Source organism: Cariama cristata, unplaced genomic scaffold (assembly GCF_000690535.1).
Source record: "Cariama cristata isolate BGI_N322 unplaced genomic scaffold, ASM69053v1 scaffold1052, whole genome shotgun sequence".
Classification (NCBI taxonomy): domain Eukaryota; kingdom Metazoa; phylum Chordata; class Aves; order Cariamiformes; family Cariamidae; genus Cariama; species Cariama cristata.
In genome coordinates, this window is record NW_009605272.1 from 14,006 (window position 1) to 31,139 (window position 17,134).

The window sequence follows — 17,134 nt, forward strand, 5'->3', positions numbered from 1 at the left end:
TGCTACTCTATTCTGTATTTTTAGTGTATAGTAACATGTGAGACTTTAAGAGCCAGAACTGCATAAGAACAGGAGAATGTTAAAAGGTATTATCCAAGTTCTGTTATCCTGGACTGATGGACAGGACTGATATGACCAACACCACCACATTCAGTTCTTTCAGTTTCACAATGATAATAATTAATAAATTTTTAAGGAGTCACTGTAGGCAGTTTTATTTCCAAATTAAGTTTGAAGATATTCAGGTTACATGTTCTGTTTTTTCTTCTTCAGGATACCAATGGAGCAATCTGGAAGCTGGATTTGACCTTTTCAAATATGGTAAGTTTGTTTTCTTTTTCTTTCTTCTGATTTCTTCAATTCCTTTGCAATAACTTCCTTTAACTATACTGCATGGATCTGCAATGAAGTTTGTGTTTTATGAAGCTGCACAGTTGAAATCCTAACATTGAAACAGATTTTTTTTTCTTAAAAATTTATTTTCCTAATGTTATTGATTATAATAATTGCGCAGGATTATAAAAAATAATTTGTTTTTTTGATTCCTGAAGTTTCGGCTACCAAATTCAAGTTACATTAAAGGAGTTTTATTCTCATAAACTGGTAATAGAAGTTATATGGATGCAGGAAATTAGTTCAATGAGTTCAGAGTATTTATATATCCTATCTAGATAGGTATTTGAAACAATCCTTACTGTTGTCTCTAAATGACATAAAGAACTAGGAAAAACGAGGAGAAGATGAAATGCACTTCACATGTTTTATCCTACTGGTTACTATTGTTACTGCTGGAGATGTTTTTGATGGAGAAATAGATGACACAGTTAAAATGGGGGCATTTAATTTTTGCTGCCTAACATATTAAAGTAAATGGGAACAATACCTTTGAGTGGAATAAAGTTTTTTTAAATAAAGTGGCAACAGACAAAATTATGTTCCAAGAATTTTATGGTGTATAAAAGATGTACAAAGCATACTATAAAAACTAATGTAAAAATGTATAGCAAAACTGAGAATTCCTTGGATGATGAAATGATTTCCCAGGCAGCATAAGCCCTAGACTTGAGAGCATTTTCTTTGCCTTCAGAGCAACAGGTCTTTGTTAAAAATACTAATGCCAAGCCTGAAACCACTTAATGAAAGATATATTCCTTTATTTTCACACAGAAAATGATAGAATTTGAAATGAACTTAATGTTCCTACACTAATTTTGTTCATGATCTTCTTATGAATTTTTAAATTAAAAAAAGGGAATTGCATATAGCTGCCTCATGCATACCAAATTTTGTTCACATAAACAGCACTTGTCTAGATTTTTCAGGTTCGCTGTAGGTATGGCTGGTTAATACCTTGTAAGTACAGCTCCAGAAAGTAGCAGAATTTCTATTCTTCTGTTTTGCACTGCAGACCTGTGATCCAGAGTGCCTGTACACCTTTCACTCTGGAAGGATTGAGGCCATGAGTGTCTCTCCCGTTACATACCTTATGGCCACCACTGCTCTTGACCGTAAGTACACTATTCCTTTCCTCTCATACCATTGTAATTGTTTTTGAAGAGCAATGATGCTTGGTTTGGAACTATTCTGTTTTGAACTGAAAAATTTGTTTTATTTGAATTTAAAGCTGGATAGAATGTTATTAATTTTTCTAAGAATTTGTGTATTTGCTCTGGAAAAGTCACTTTACAGATAGTTGTTATTCCTGGGATCAGTTCTTTAATAGTTAAGACAAATCATTAATGTTTTGAAATAATGCATTAAGACTGCTTCATCCTAAAAGCCTGGGATTTTAACAAGAGTTTTTAATGGGAAACTTGGTAAATTCTGTTCATTCTGAAGGAATGTCTGAAAAGGTGAGACATTTGGTTTGAATAATAGCACTTGTATTCAAGGCTCTGGATCAATAAGTGCTGGGATTTTTGTTTTGTAAGGAATTACATACATCTCTAGCATTGTGTAAGTCATTGTAAATATTAACATTTGTGGCTTTCTTAGAAAATGCAATAGCTGTCATGCTGTCAACAACAGCTAACATGTTATTACAGACATTTTTATTTAACTGACATAAATATTGCAATTTAGGCCTCTCACAGTTAGCTTTATCATGCTTTGAAAGAAGAACCACTGGCCAGAACATTAACAATGTCATTTACACTTCTTGGAAAACGCTACAAGGTCTTTAACTCAATTCTTGTCAGCAGTATCTTGTCATTTGTCTATGTTATACAATGTACATGCTCTTCTAGCCTGAAGACAAACTCATACCAGTTGAGCAAATGACATTTAGGATATATGCCAGCTGGAATGGAATTTTATGCAGACCAATATGTGTGTCTATGAATCTGTTAATTTTACCTCTAGTGAAATCGGCTTTTCTTTGGACAATCTCCCATTTTTCATCCATTTAAATATTTTCCTCCCTAGGCAATCCCAAATAGTAACATATCATCTTTTCCTATGATGTCAGTACAGGTTTTCCTTACAGTATGCCACAGGTCTGTGATTACTTGAAAATGACACATGGTGGTCAGCATGGGACTTCTTATTACAAGCCTCAGCCCTGACAACTCTTGGGAGCATGTAAGTTAAAGAGTGAAGAAAGCTTATGTTTTGTTTATGAGCACCATGCTAGCTGTGGTACTCTGTAACCATCAGTCATGTCTTTCCAGGTGAGTGTTTGATACTCAAAAATTAATAAAATTCTATCCAGCTTTAAATTCAAATAAATAGACATTTCTCCATAAATCTTAAAATCTAAGTGACATTGCAAGAAATAAATTCTTACTGTCTTCTTTCCACACAGGGTCAGTGCGTATCTATGATTTCATCAGCAACAGTCAACTGAGTGAAATTAGGTTTAAACAAGGAGGAACAGCACTGACATGGGCACCTCGTATTGTGAGTTTTTGCTAGTGTGTTACCAGAAATTCATAAGGGGCATATGAGCCTGCCAGCATCAAGAAAGTTACTCACTGTTAGGCCATGGTGGAATTTACTGTAGTAGTATATATATATAAGTTTGTGGAGCAGTATGTATGTATATATTATGTGTACAGTTTGACTTTACTGTGGATTATCAGGTATCCTACTTTGTGTCTTCCTGAGATTTTAAAATCAGATCTCAGTGTGCAGTCCCAGGAAGTAGTCTTAGTTTATAGAGTAACAGCTTCTATTTAACCCACGCAGAGTAATTGTCAATTAACATGAGTTAGTTAACACATTTCAAAATGACAGCCCAGACAATCCACAAACATTTGGAGATAAATCATAAAAACCTGTTGCCAGAACTGATCGTTTGTGGAGTGTGGAGTCTATCACTTTTAGACATATTTGCTAATTTTAATTAAAATAGTGTCTAGTTATGTTCTTGCGGAAACATAGCAAGCCTGGTGCGTTAATTATAAGCAGATTTATGGAGGAAAGTGCTTACTTGAATTTCCAAGGCGAGGGTAACACTGGGACAGTGCTCTTATAACTATAATTCTGGCCATGCAGACTTTCAGGGATGCTGTTAGGTGATGACCTATACATTCAAGAGGTAAGCGGACTGCCACTATAAATTGTACAGCATTACAAAACTGACTCAGTTCAGTTTTACAAAAGTTGGTACTAAACACTGTCTGAAAAATCAAGGGTACTTAGTCTATCTAGCTGCTTTTAAAATCCCATTAGAGACTTACACATAGCTTAAGGTGCTCAAATGTATTTGAAAATCTGTGCTATTAGTCTAAGAAAATTTCACCCAACATACTTCGAAGCATCTGTACACCATAATATCCTCATAGGCAAGCTAGCAATGTACAGGTTAGATAAGTGAATAGTGACATGTATTTAAAACTGCCTAAATGGCTGGGCCTCACGGGGGGTGTGATCAGCAGCACAAAGTCCAGTTAGAGGCAAATCTCTAGCGGTGTACCCTAGGGTTCATTATGGGTGCCAGTATTCTTCATTAATTACCTGGACACTGGAACAGAATGCACCCTCAACAAGTTGCAGATGATACAGAACTGAGAGGAGTGGCTGGTACTCTAGAGGGTTGTGCTGCCATTCAGGGGGATCACAACAGGCTGGAGAATTGGGCTGAGGAGAATCTAATGAAATTCAACAAGGGAAAATGCAAAGTCCTGCATCTAAGTAGGAGTAACCGCAGGCACCAGTACTGCATGGGGGCCCACCAGCTGGAAAGCAGTTCTGCGGAGAAGGATGTTGGGGGCCTGAGGGACACCAAGCAGACCACAAGCCAGCAATGCGCCAAAGAAGTCCAACAGCATCCTGGGCTGCATTAGGAAGGGCATTACCAGCTGGTTGAGGGAGGTGGTCCTTCCTCTTTACTCAGCACTGAGGAGGCCACATCTGGAGTACTGGCTCCCTAGTAGAGGAAAGATATGGAATTAATGAAAAGAGTCAAATACAGAGCTGTAAATTTGAGGTCCATGAGTGACTCCTTTTGTTCATTTACTGAGCAATGCTATCGTACACCTGCTTATTACAGAGCAGCTTTTTAAGATCATCACAGGCTGATCTCCCTAGATAATGGGAAGACAGTTACCCCTAGCTCCCTTCTGAACAATAAACTTCCTCATACCTAAAGTCATACTTTTGCCAATTGCTCGCAGAGCTTATCTGTTAATTCTCATCTCTTCACACAGCAATTCTCCTTCTGGTCTTATTTCTGGTGTGCATTAATATTGATCTGTGCTATGTCTGGAGCTGGCTCAGCTTCTAAATCACTTCAAGGCATTACCATATATTGCTAATGTCAGCTAAATCTGCAAGTCCAGCTAGATCTGGTTAAAGCACAGGCCTGTTTCTGCTAACTCTTCTCTCTCACAGTTCAAGCCTGTCTACATTGTTAGCAATTGGCTTACCTACAGGGCCTATGGTAAAGACTCCATAGCCTCCTCTTTCCATCTCAAGTAGCTGTCCATGTTGACAACTGTACTTTATGTGGAGTCAGCCAGACCCAAGTCTGTGCCCTCACCTTTTGAAAAATCATACCCACATTCGATGCCCAACATTATATTCAGGGTAATATAATACTTTCTTGAGTTCCAACTCTTCTCCTTAAGAAGAAACTACTGATATATTTGTACATCAGTATGAATTACCTCTTCCTCAGATATTACAACCACGTCCTCATTAACATTTCCAGTCTCAATGGCATGTTATCAGTAAAAAACCCCAAACAATCCAAACAAAAAAATAACCCCCAGTCCTCCCCCTCCCTTTATGGTAGTGTATTAGAGAGAATAAACAATGTTTGCCAAGTATGAAACATTCTTTGTGCTTTAGCATCACTTCCATGTAAGATGAGTTACAGGTTAACATCAGAGCATGTGTCATACAGATTCTTATTCTACGCTCTCAGATGTATATGGTGATTTTTTTTTTTTTTTTTTTCATTCTTCCTCTCAAAGGTAAATCCTAAAGGAGGTGTAATTGCTGTGGGCTTTGAAGATGGTGTTGTTCGCATAATTGAAGTTTATGATCCCAAAGGACTGCCTGTTCTTGCAGGACAGACCAATACAGAGAATGCACAGATAAATCTGAAACAAGCTTTCAAACCTCATGCTGCTGCAGTTACAGCCTTGGCATATGAACGAAATGGAGATGTGCTTGCCACAGGAGTATGTATCACTTCTTTTAGTTATTTTTATTAAGCCACAAATGTAGAGATTATTTAGAGAGATAAGTTAAAGTTTGTTTACTGATAACACAGTTATACTCCTGTTACTGCTGTTGATCGCTTGTAGTTCTCTGCAACGCTAGGGGAAGAGGATCTGTTTGCACTCGTTTGTTTTCTGAAGGAAAGCAACCATGCAATTCATACAATTAATTTTGTGAATTACCAGACTGTTTAGTGTGAATACTGTAATCTCCCTTGAAGATGGATTTGCTTCATTTTGGAATTAGTTTAGTAGTATCTTTGAATTAGTAAAAGCAAGTCTGTCTGTACTCCACCTTGGCAGCACTTCTGCTGCTACCTAGCCCTTCTTGCCTTACAACAGGATCAACCAGTTAGTTTATCAGTGTACCTGCTAGTCTTTGAGATGATTTCCAGTCAACATGGTATCTCTTTGTAAAAGCTAGCCTTCAGCCACAATCAGTGCCTTTGCAGTTACATGTTCCTTGAGCTGAATCACCATACATTTCACTTAATGCAGGATTGAAGCTGCCATGCATCATGTTGTTCACCAGTTCTGGTTTTCCTTTTATCCGGGAAAATCAACCTGTGCTGTCATATCTAAAAAATCAGGCCTGAGCCTGAGCTTTAAAGGAGCTCCTGAGGCAATGGGCAGAAAGCACAGGGCTGGGGGTGCCAGGTGAGGCCCATCAGGGCAATTAAGGGCAGTGGGTGCATTCAGGTGGGCAGGGTTTTTATTTCCTCCCTGTAATCATAATGGAAATCCAATTTTAAGTTCCAAGGCACTTGTAAGTGCTCCTGTTGAGCCACAAAACATTTCAAGTACGTGTTTATGTCATAAGTACTTACAGTCTTTTGAATTTTTGGTCAGTTTTGATTCAGTCATCATCTTTGTTGTGTGTTTTTTTTTTCTCAGAGTAAAGACAAAACTGTTTTCTTTTTTGCTGTTGAAGATAAATATGAGCCAATTGGATTCATCTGTGTCCCTGGGCCTGTGCAGGCATTACAGTGGTCTCCACCTTCTCATGTGAGTAATGCATGTTTGTTTTCTTTCCTTCACAACAGTGTTAAAATGTCATTTTGAAAGGAACTTCCAATGAAAATAGATGAAGATCCATGACCCTAGCCATGTTATCTATAGATAATGCAAAAGACACTGCTTCAGAATGACAGATTCTGTGTAGCTGTACCTCTGGTTCAGTCACCTTGGACATATTTTGGACTTTGAGTACTGAAGAGCAGAAACATACACAAACCACAAAATTTTGCTTAGCTTTTTGAGTTCCTGCCTTGAGGAAACAAGCCTGTGCCTTAACTTTTGGAAGGTCTTAGTCTTCTTTGATAAGAGTTATTTGAGCATTGTTGCCTGTGCCTCTTGCCCATATTAAAACAGGCTTTTGCAAAGCTTTTGGACCACATTAAGAAAGCTTTTGAGTGCATCTTGGAATTCATGCTCTGTGTTTGAAGTGTGTCAGTGACATATTCAAATAGATTCTTGCTAATATTGTAAAAGTTTTATTAGGTTAGAGTAATATCTGAAATTTTGGTTGGTCCAGTGTTTTTGTTTAGAAGGGAGGTTGTTCATTATATTTAGATGATGACAAAGTGGCCAGCAGGATATGTTATACTGGTGCACAGTGGCAAATTGTAGCTATTATTGCGTGCTCATGGGAACTGATAAAAACTGCGTTCACTGAAGAACTCTTGCTAGTATGAACTCTATCTTACTGCAGAAATGACAGATCTTGATCTGACAGTTGCATTTTGAGTCCTTTCCTTGAGGACAAGGTACTCCTACTTACTAAAAAAGCACTCGTCATGTCTTTGATATGTTTGGTTCCCTCTGAGTAACTTTGTCTACCACTATCAGGTGTCTACTGCTAGATATGAACAGTTACTAAACATAGTACAAGCATCTGAGTGCTACACCACTTTTTTTTCTCTTTAAAAAAAACAACTTTAGTGATTTAATACTGTACATTTAATGAATGCATTTGTAAGGCTGAGATTTTATAGGCATAAGGACCATATAATTTCTAGTGAAGGTTTCCATAGCAACTCTAATATGCCCGCTTCGCATGTTTTTAGTGATAGGTCAGATAAAACAAACCTGTCTCTATTTTCCAGATCACTTAAAAAATTGAAACTAAAAACAGATTTGCCTTTTAAAATCTCAAAACACTAAATAATTATTACCATTTCCTCACCTATTCTTCCTAACTTTGTATTTTAAAGGACCTGGCAGGTACCAGCAAAGAACAAACAAACTCAAAGCTAAATAGCAGCTGGCAAGATTCCAAGCCCAGTCTTGGAAGATATAAGGGATTTATTAGTATAGAAACATATGAACTTTCAAGCAATTATCAAAACAAAACCTCAGCTCTTAACTTTTGGGTCAGATCCATCCTTTAATTTAACCAAACTCCCAAAATATCATCATGCTGCTTCTAAGCCTAGACTGTGTCAGAATGATAGCCGTTTTGTATATGGTAAGGACTTCTTCAATTCCTTATCTTTGCCTAGGATACATAGTATAAAAGAAGCTCACTGTTTCTGGTGTCCATTTAAATACGAGCACAGTTAGAGTTAATGCCTGCTGGCTGGAGCCTGGCTTTCTGCCTATGCATCCTCTGGCTAACTTTTTCCCATTTCTCTCAATTCCATGTATACATCTGCCCTATACTTGTATTTTTTTGTGTTTTTGTACAGGTGAAGAGCACGCTGCTCATCCTTTGTGAGAATGGCTTTGCTCTCCAGGTTCCTGTCCCTCTCCCTGAGGAACAGGATACAGTGTCCACCTATCAAATAAAAAACCTACCAACGCAGCATTTCCATTTTTATAGTATTAAATCCCGAATCAAGGTAATGAACTCTCCTGTGGAGGAATTTCATGTTCTTTGTGTGCCAGAGGACAAAACTGCCTAAAAATGTTTCTAGTCCCTATATTGCATCATACGATTTTTGCTAAGCTTCGTGAATGGGAAGGCCAGGTAGAGTCCATTTGTGGCTGAGTTTCAACATTGGAAATTACAAGTTGTTGTTTGTTTATTCAAATAGAACATATATCATACTGAAAGCATGATGTACATTTTGATTAGAATTAAAAGACAGCGTTAGTGAAACAGAAAGATGGTATAGCACATTAGTTCTTCAAATATTTTCAGAAAAATTACATTTCTTGTGGTTGATGCTAACCCTGTAGGAAATCCCTTTTAATAGTCATAAAACAGCCATGTGGTCACTTTGAAGCAAACATGAAACATCTTTTCTTTTCAGCAGTTATAAATTTCTGATTTTTTTAAAAAGTTGTAATAACTTTAAAGGTGTGTTTTTGTTTCTGAATGAGAGCTAGCATTTTAGAAGTTATGCGGGGCCAAAGGAAAAGAGTTATGCCAGCTCTCAGCTATAGTTAATTTTGTGAAATTAAAAAGCAAGCTGATGTTAGGCTCAGGAGCAGAGCTCCAGTGAGCAGGCTCTCAGTCCCATGTTCAATCCACCAGCCTCTCTGATTCTACTCAGCCTGTGATTTCTCTGCTTTCTCTATTAACTGCTCCTGTCTTCTGAGTGGTGCATTACTGAATGTCAGGCAAAGCCTCATTTCTTGTTAAAACTAGGAGGAAGTCAGCACTCAGGAGAAAGATTTCTCGGTGGTTTTCTCACAGGAAGAACCACAAGAACGATCACAAAGCTAACATACATATGTAAGGAAAGATTGAAAGAATGTGTGTGGAGTTTTGATGGTTTTTTTTTGTGTGTGGTGGGTTTTTTTTTATTGGTTTCTTTTTAGTCAAGAGAAGAATATTGTTGGGAGACACTATAAATCTTTAAAAATAAAAAAGGTTTCTACAGAGAGAAAGATTAATTGCTCTATTTTTCCTCTAGGAATAGATCAATAATTAATAAGTTGCAAGAAGGATGTTTTAGATAAGATACAAGGAGAGATCTCTAACAGTAAGGGTGGTGAAGCACTGAAATAGTTTGAGTAGGCTGTAAAGTCCCATAGCAGACTTTTAAAGGGTAGGTCAGACAAACATCAGCTGATAATATTTAAGGTTTAGCTGATTCTACTTTTGGGCAAAAGAATGCTCTTTTGAGATCCTTTCTAGACCTTTTTCTATGATTTGCTATCTAATATCGTCTTAGGAAGATCCTGTTTTAGAGAATGTTTGATATTTATTTATGCTAAACTAGGCCTGAAGGGAAAGGGGGTTTTAAAGGTTTTATAAATCCTAAAATGTCTTCCCTTCATTGTTCAGAAGAAGTAAAGTCCATGACAGCTTCTCTTTTTACCCTACATCAATGATGCATTAGAACTTGGGAGTCTGTGTTCAGCTTTCCAGTGCTTTTCCTTCTCCGGGGCAGGCAGAGGACAGGGCTTGGGAGTTCTGCAGAAGTAGTATGCTAATAGTAGTTAATTTTGGAAATAATCTCTGCGAGGAAATGCTTAAGTCTGCTTCTCATGCAGAATGGTTTCTGTTTCAAAGGATCATGAGCTAAAATACTTTGGAGGAGGGAAATGGAGACTCCCATGAAGTCTGGTTGATCTCTGCTTAGTTGAAGGAAAAGAGATTTCTCTAGATATTCGGTATATATAATGCCAGGACCACCATGGATGTCATTTGTGAGACTCCTTCAGTTGGTAATGCATGGAGTGCCTTGGTTTCATGTCTCTAAGTTTCTCTGCTTGTTGTAATAGCTGGAAGAGGAGATTGCACTGAGAGAGAAAAAAAGGCAGGAAAAGGAGAAAGCAAAACTTGAATGGATAAAGCAACAACAGAAGTCGGGAAAGGAGATTGAAGAAGAAGATCCTGAAGAGGAACCCGAAGAAGAGCCATTGCCACCTCTCTACATACCAGAGGAACCCAGTCCCATCCTCTGTGGGTTTTATTCATCACCAGGAAAATTTTGGCTTTCCTTGGTAAATCAATTTCTATTTCATGTTGATGGGTTTGCAAGATGCGGCAACCTTCCCTTCACATCTGGGTACCTTAGAAAACTGATTATTTGAAACTTCCTATTTCTAGGACATGGAATCCCATTCCTACTTAATAGTTGCAGTGGTCTTTGTGAAGTACATCAGTAGTGTCACTCCAATTCAGATTGTTTAGTAAATTTCCAATAGGTATGCTTCTTGGTGACACCTGAATGGGCACAAAGACTAAGCAGAAGGTAGAATCTTAACATATTAGTAGGATGGCTTGTAATGCCAGTGATCATGATAGATTTTTCTCTGTGGGTAAATAGGATCTCTAGATGTTTGGAAGTAACATCTTCTAAGCTATGGTAAATCCTTAAGAAAGGAAGAATTATTCTGAAAATTGCATTTAATTGGTCAGCTGCTTCAGTGTTCTTTTGTTACCATTTCTTTATGGTCCTTCTCTTCTTCAGGGTGGGTATGACTCAGGGTTCCTCTACCATTGTGAATTCTCCTCAAATGATCACCAAGAAGACCCTGAAAACAGGCAAGATGAACCCTTTGAAGTGATTCCTATTGAGGACACTGACAACAATCCCATCCACCAAATCTCTTTCTGGTAAAACATTCATAGAATCATAGAATGGTTTGGTTGGAAGGGACCTTAAAGATCATCTTGTTCCAGCCCTCCCTGTCATGGGCAGGGACATCTTCCACTAGACCAGGTTGCTCAAAGCCCCATCCAACCTGGCCTTGAACACTTCCAGGGATAGGGCATCCACAACTTCTCTGGGCAACCTGTTCCAGTGCCTCAAAACGCTCACGGTGAAGAATTTCTTCCTTATATCTAATCTAAAACTTCCCTCTTCCAGTTTAAAGCCATTGCCCCTTGTCCTAACATTATAGTGTAACAGTTAGCTTCATGATAAAGCTTGATGAAATTGAACTTGGAAGGGAGGAGGGTACACTGCTTTCTCCCTTTTTAATTGTGTGGCAACTGTAGTATGCAGGAACTCTTTCTGGTTTTCCTGGCACTGAGTTTCATTTAAAATTCATAATGGACACAGTTGGGTACTGTGTCCGACAGAATAATTTTAAAAGCCCTTCAAAGATTAAAATGTCTGATTTCTAATTAAGTACCAATTAGAACTCAAACATCCTAGATTGTAGATCTCCAGGAGACCTATTAGAAGTCTCTGCAAATTGTGGTCATCAGAACAGCAGTTCTTTTTGGTAGTTAGCAAAGAGAAAACACAGTTAGACCTCGAGGAGAACATGGAGGGATCAGTCCATCCCTCTCGTATAAAAAATACAGACTTCTCAGGACATTCTGTGAACTGTATGAATGAAAAGGGTAAACTATTTTCAGACTCCCAGTGTTAGGTTCCCTGTAAGGCTAGGCATGATCTGCATCTAAGGAAGCAGGTTTAGTTCAGGCTTTAATCTACAGCTGGCTGTATTCGCCATCATCCGTACTAGATGGAGAGCAGGAAGGGAAAACTGTTTTTCTAGCTCTGAACTTGGTGTCTGCTACCCTGCACAACTCGGAGCTGAGGCCAGTTCCATGATACCCAGCAAGTGCTGGAACTTTCCTTAGCAGCCAATTAGCTGGAAAAAGTTTATAGTAATGGTCCAAATACTTTGCTCCCAGCTTACAAACTTGGGAAGGCTACATTTATTCACATAGATTAGCTCTTCTAAAGAAGTATCATGTTTTGAGCTGTGGCCTTACTCGTTACAAGTTGCCTGTTATTAATGTTTCTCATTGCTTATTTGACAGTACCAACAGACTGCTGATGTTCTGTGGGATGCAGAATGGTGCTCTGCGTGTTTATCCTCTCCAAGATAAAGACATCTCAGTGAATACCCTGAAGGAATACTGGTCCTTAAATGTCCATGACAATGATTATGGCCAGATCCAGGGCATCTGTTCTAGTTTTGATGATAGGTTTCTGATTACCTGTGGTGGAGATGGAAACATTTTTAGTTTCAACATCTTGTCTCCAGAGGATGTTCACAAAGAGCTAAAAGCCAAAATTCCCTCTCCTAGGGTAAGTCGCTACCCTCTTTCACCAAATTAGGCTTATTTACAATGAAACTACTGCAGGTGGGCAAAATCCAGTTCAATTATTTGGCATCATAGATCTTTCATAGCAAAAGTTGAGGTTTTCCAAACCATTTGGAAGAAGAGCTCTTGCAAAACAGTCCCTAATAATAGGCACTATGACTGCATTGTTCCTTCTGAATATTTTGGGTTTTTCTCCAATTAAGTATAGCATGTCTTGTTCACATGTAATATTATACTAGTCTTTTCCCACTCAAAGGTGTAGTCAGGGACATTCCTAGAATGGAAGAACCACAAGGATTTGTCATCCTTAATACCTGTCTTGGATTTAATTCCAGTATAGTATTATTTAGCTCTGGATGGGGATTGTAGAAATAATGTTGGAGAATACCAATTGTATAGTTTCTCGGTGCATCTAGTACCATTCATATACAATTCACAAGTTGGATTTTTAAATTTGCAAAATAGCACAGCATGATACCGATCTTATTGCTCTTTCATTCTTGGATAGCATTAGCAGTAATGATTTTACAGGTGTCTGTCACTGTAGAGCTCATCATGTTTAGCATGTTTGAACAGATGACACTGGAACTCAGTAACAGTTCTACTGATAATACACAAGAAGAGAGAGGTGTCAACTCCTCCACTAAAAATGTTCAGAATTCATTGAATTGTTTAAAATTACACACATTTTAAAAATCTCTTGAGTGCCTGAATTAAACAAATATAACTTGAAAGAAACAGTGAGACCTATTGAGTAAAGAAGTGCTATCAGGTGCAATGAATTTTGGAGGAAATATACGTTCAGTACACTTTAAAAATCTTGAAAGTGTCAACATAAAACAAATTGAACTTTTTAAAATATTTGTTGGTAACGATGTTTTGAAAGATGCTTGACAAGGGAGACAGAGAGGAAATTGTGACTTTGGTCATTTAGTCAAATTGTTCACGACTAGTTGGAATTCTTTACCAGTATCACAAGAATATATAGCACCAAGAATAGACTAAAAATTATTTTCTTAAACTAAGTGAATGTTTGGAACCTGTGATAGCAGAGCCTTGCTAGCTCCAGTATTGCAAGTAGTGATTAATATACTATTATAAAGCATATATATACAGTTTTATCATTTTGAGTATGTAAGTAGGTCTATATAAAGATCTTTGTGGTCAATTTCTATTGTTCAGGCTAGCAACATTGCTTAATGACCATCCTAATAGAGATTTTCCCTTGTCAAGGTATATCTTCATTAAGTATCTATTCTGGTTTTAAGTCATGTGGAAGATTTAGAAAAATTCCATCTTCATTAAACTTAATGGGATTCTTAGAGAATCAAATACAAATCCTCTGAAACTAATTGAGTTAAATTACAGATCAATTTAGTACGACTGCATTCAATGTAAGGTGATAGGCCCCCCTCTTTAGAGCATGACTGCCTAGGGAAATGAGGCTTGTGTGCCTGCACTGTCCATCCATCTGTAGTTCTTCACAGCTAATAATTGTGAACCCATTATGCAGTCAGCAGAAGCAAACTAGATGAATTACAGATATAACTTGGAATTAGCCCAGGATATGTTGCCTCTTGTCAACCTGGCAGTGAGGGGAGACAGGAGAGTAGGGTTTGAGGGGTAGAGAACCAAAGATGTTAGGGGACAGAGTGAAGTTAGGACAAGCAATGAGGTAATGGTTAATGTTGATGAGGAGGATATAGGATTTGTGTTCTCTGTCCCTAAGAACTATGCATCATTAGTTCTTTTACATGTAAACCAACTTAATTGCTTTTTGTTCTTGAAACATTAAAACCTGGTATTTAGGGCCTATATAGCAATATTGATCATGGAAGTTTCTTTTGGCTTTGTGAGAGGCACTGGGAGCTCTGTCCTAATGTTTGTAAAAGCTTTATTGTCTGTTGAAACTATCATTGCTTGTTTAAAGGCAAGACAACATTTTCATTCCAGAGTGGTCTTGAGAAGGAGAAAGCTGCTGAAGACATTGAGGATCCCAATGCCTACAAGTAAGAGATGCTTGGATAATGATGAAAGTTTTTCAAGTGTTGGTAGCTCTTTCTTCAGACTACTATTTTTTTTTTTTTTTACCTCCTAAGAGGAGGGGGAAGTTGATCACTCTGAATTTGGGTAACTTCCTTGTTATACACAAAGCTTTTTCAGCCTTTCCCTCCATTTCGTCTACTTCTCTGTGCTAGTAATATAAATCTGGTACTCTGAGACTGACTTAATTTCAGACTACAGAGACAACAGAAAGTCAAGGTCAAAGCGCCATGAGTTAGGACTGTACAAATATACAGCAAGATGATTCCTTTCTAAGTTACCTTTAGAGCCGTTGAGTTGACTGAGGGTTTAAGACTGTCAAAGAAATTAAAAGGTTACATAAACTGTAATCTTTCCTCTCTTCCATTGAGATAACACCATTTCCTTTTTAATGTATTTTCAGCATTGAGGAAGTCAAGCAGAAAAAGGAGTATGAACGCAAAATGAAGGAAGCTGAAGAAAAAAAGAAAAAGAAAAGAGAGGAGTTAATGGCATTGAGGAATGAGTTTCTTTTTCTTCTTCAAAAGAATCAGGAGTTGCCCAAGCACATGCAGCTGCACAGAGAGGTACATCTAGTTTTTATAAGGGTCATTTACCTTTAGAGGCATCTTCTAAAATGTTGCTGCCTGATGTGTTGGGGCCAAAGATGTCCAACTCTTTGGATTAAGGTAGTTCTATGAATATATAATTTGCTGGGAATTCTGAATCACAGCTGATGATTTGTGCCATTTAAAAAAGCATGTGAGAAAAATGTGGTTCTCTGTGGAGATCTGAACAGCTCCTAAAATGAAGGTTGATGTGCATGGAGCTCTGGCACCTGGACAAAAAGATTTGTTACCAAAACCTAGTAGCCAAGATAATGTGATGCTGGGTTTTCTGTTTTTCTGCAGCAGTATGAGATGGACCATAGAATCTTTGAGGAGCTGCGTAGGCAGACAGCACAGAGAATCCAGTTAGTGCAAAAAGAGCTGGCTTGGGAGCATGAGAAACATTTGATTGGACTGCAGAAACTGCGAAATCAGTAAGTACCACTTTTCTTCTACTTCTCCCTCTGACCTTGCATGGGGTTTATAACTTATGAAGTTGTACCTGCCACAGGGAAAAAAAAAGTCGTGTGCTTTTTTTTATATAATCAATATTTCTTCTGTTCTGTTACGATTCTGTTCTTATTTTACTTGGAACACATACAAGGGTATATATTGATATTTGAGTGTACTTACTTCTTTTGAATCTTTGGTAAAAATTCAGATATGCAAATCAAGGAAGTAGCTTCGTTTTGATTCACTTCTGTATGAAGAAAAGTGGGGAGTTTTTTGAGACTGAGTTTGCCTGGGTTTTTGCCAGTAAGTTCAGTAAGAACCAAGAACTCTTACTGGAGCTTTGAAGAACAACCTATGAATGAACCCTGTTTTTCAGGCATGTTGCATGTCTGTCAGATATTTTAGTTTCATTGCTAACACAATGTTCCCTATACAGTTTAAAGTTATGAAATGAACCTTCTGAAGAACACATGTTTAAGCATGAGGTGTGTTTGGGTTGGTTTTCTTAAATCTAAGGATATAGCAAAAGATAAATTCCTAAAAATAAATACACAATAGAAATAATACATAATAACAAAAACACCTTAGACATACAGTGTGTAACTGGGAAAAAGACTTTAATGAACATATTTTTAACCAGTCCTTAATGGAAGATAAAAGATACTGTCATGAAGAACCCGGTGTAAGTTTCCATATTGAGAGAGAGGTTATTATGTTTATTCTTAAGCATCACCATTCCTAGATTGGATAGAAGTCAATAGATAGTGTCAGATGTCATCATGCTATTACTTACTGACTCATGAATTTACATGTAATGATTGTATGTGCAATAAGTAAACTATGTTATTCATGTCCTTTTGGTCAAGGAAAAATAGTAGGTTGCACCTACTGACATCAGACAATTTTGTCTAATTTGGCTTTTCAGGTTTCGGAACTCACTGGAATTTGATACTGTTGTTGTTCATGCTATTCAAAGCAATCATCAAATTTCCACCTACAGACTTCTACCAATGTCTGAGAAATACTACCAAGATAAGGAACATCCATCATGGAAGAGGACAGTACTTAAACGGGCATGGAAACAAGAAGAAAAAAGGGAGATCATCAGAGAGACAAGGCGTACGCATAGGGGTAATGATGACCATTTAAATCTTCTCAGTAATATGGTTTCTGTCTTTCATCTCAGTTTATTTTCCTGAGTCCAAGCTAAAGAAATTATAATTTCTTTAGGTACAGGTAAAGAAATATCACTGTGGTATGTTTTTTTTAGTACCTACGTATATAGTAACACACATACATAGTTTTCCATGTTTAGGTCAATGTCAGCAATTGTCTGTCAACCCTGTGGATAGAACGTGACCAAGAGTCAAGTCAAAGAACTCGAATACGTTCAGAACATCCACTGCTGTGGAACTATCTGATTG

The 17,134-nt window shown here is 37.6% G+C and overlaps 1 protein-coding gene across 1 annotated transcript in view; it reads left to right on the plus strand.

Moving 5' to 3' along the window:
- CFAP44 (cilia and flagella associated protein 44) overlaps positions 1–17,134 on the plus strand; it is a 41,215-nt gene that overhangs the window by 9,057 nt on the left and 15,024 nt on the right. Inside the window, exons 10-22 of the mRNA XM_009695867.1 lie at positions 274–321; positions 1,409–1,508; positions 2,804–2,898; positions 5,418–5,627; positions 6,561–6,671; positions 8,354–8,506; positions 10,341–10,562; positions 11,033–11,178; positions 12,340–12,610; positions 14,581–14,636; positions 15,074–15,236; positions 15,561–15,691; positions 16,636–16,841. Coding sequence (XP_009694169.1) covers positions 274–321; positions 1,409–1,508; positions 2,804–2,898; positions 5,418–5,627; positions 6,561–6,671; positions 8,354–8,506; positions 10,341–10,562; positions 11,033–11,178; positions 12,340–12,610; positions 14,581–14,636; positions 15,074–15,236; positions 15,561–15,691; positions 16,636–16,841 — 1,912 coding nt within the window. The remainder of the gene's footprint in view (positions 1–273; positions 322–1,408; positions 1,509–2,803; positions 2,899–5,417; positions 5,628–6,560; positions 6,672–8,353; positions 8,507–10,340; positions 10,563–11,032; positions 11,179–12,339; positions 12,611–14,580; positions 14,637–15,073; positions 15,237–15,560; positions 15,692–16,635; positions 16,842–17,134) is intronic.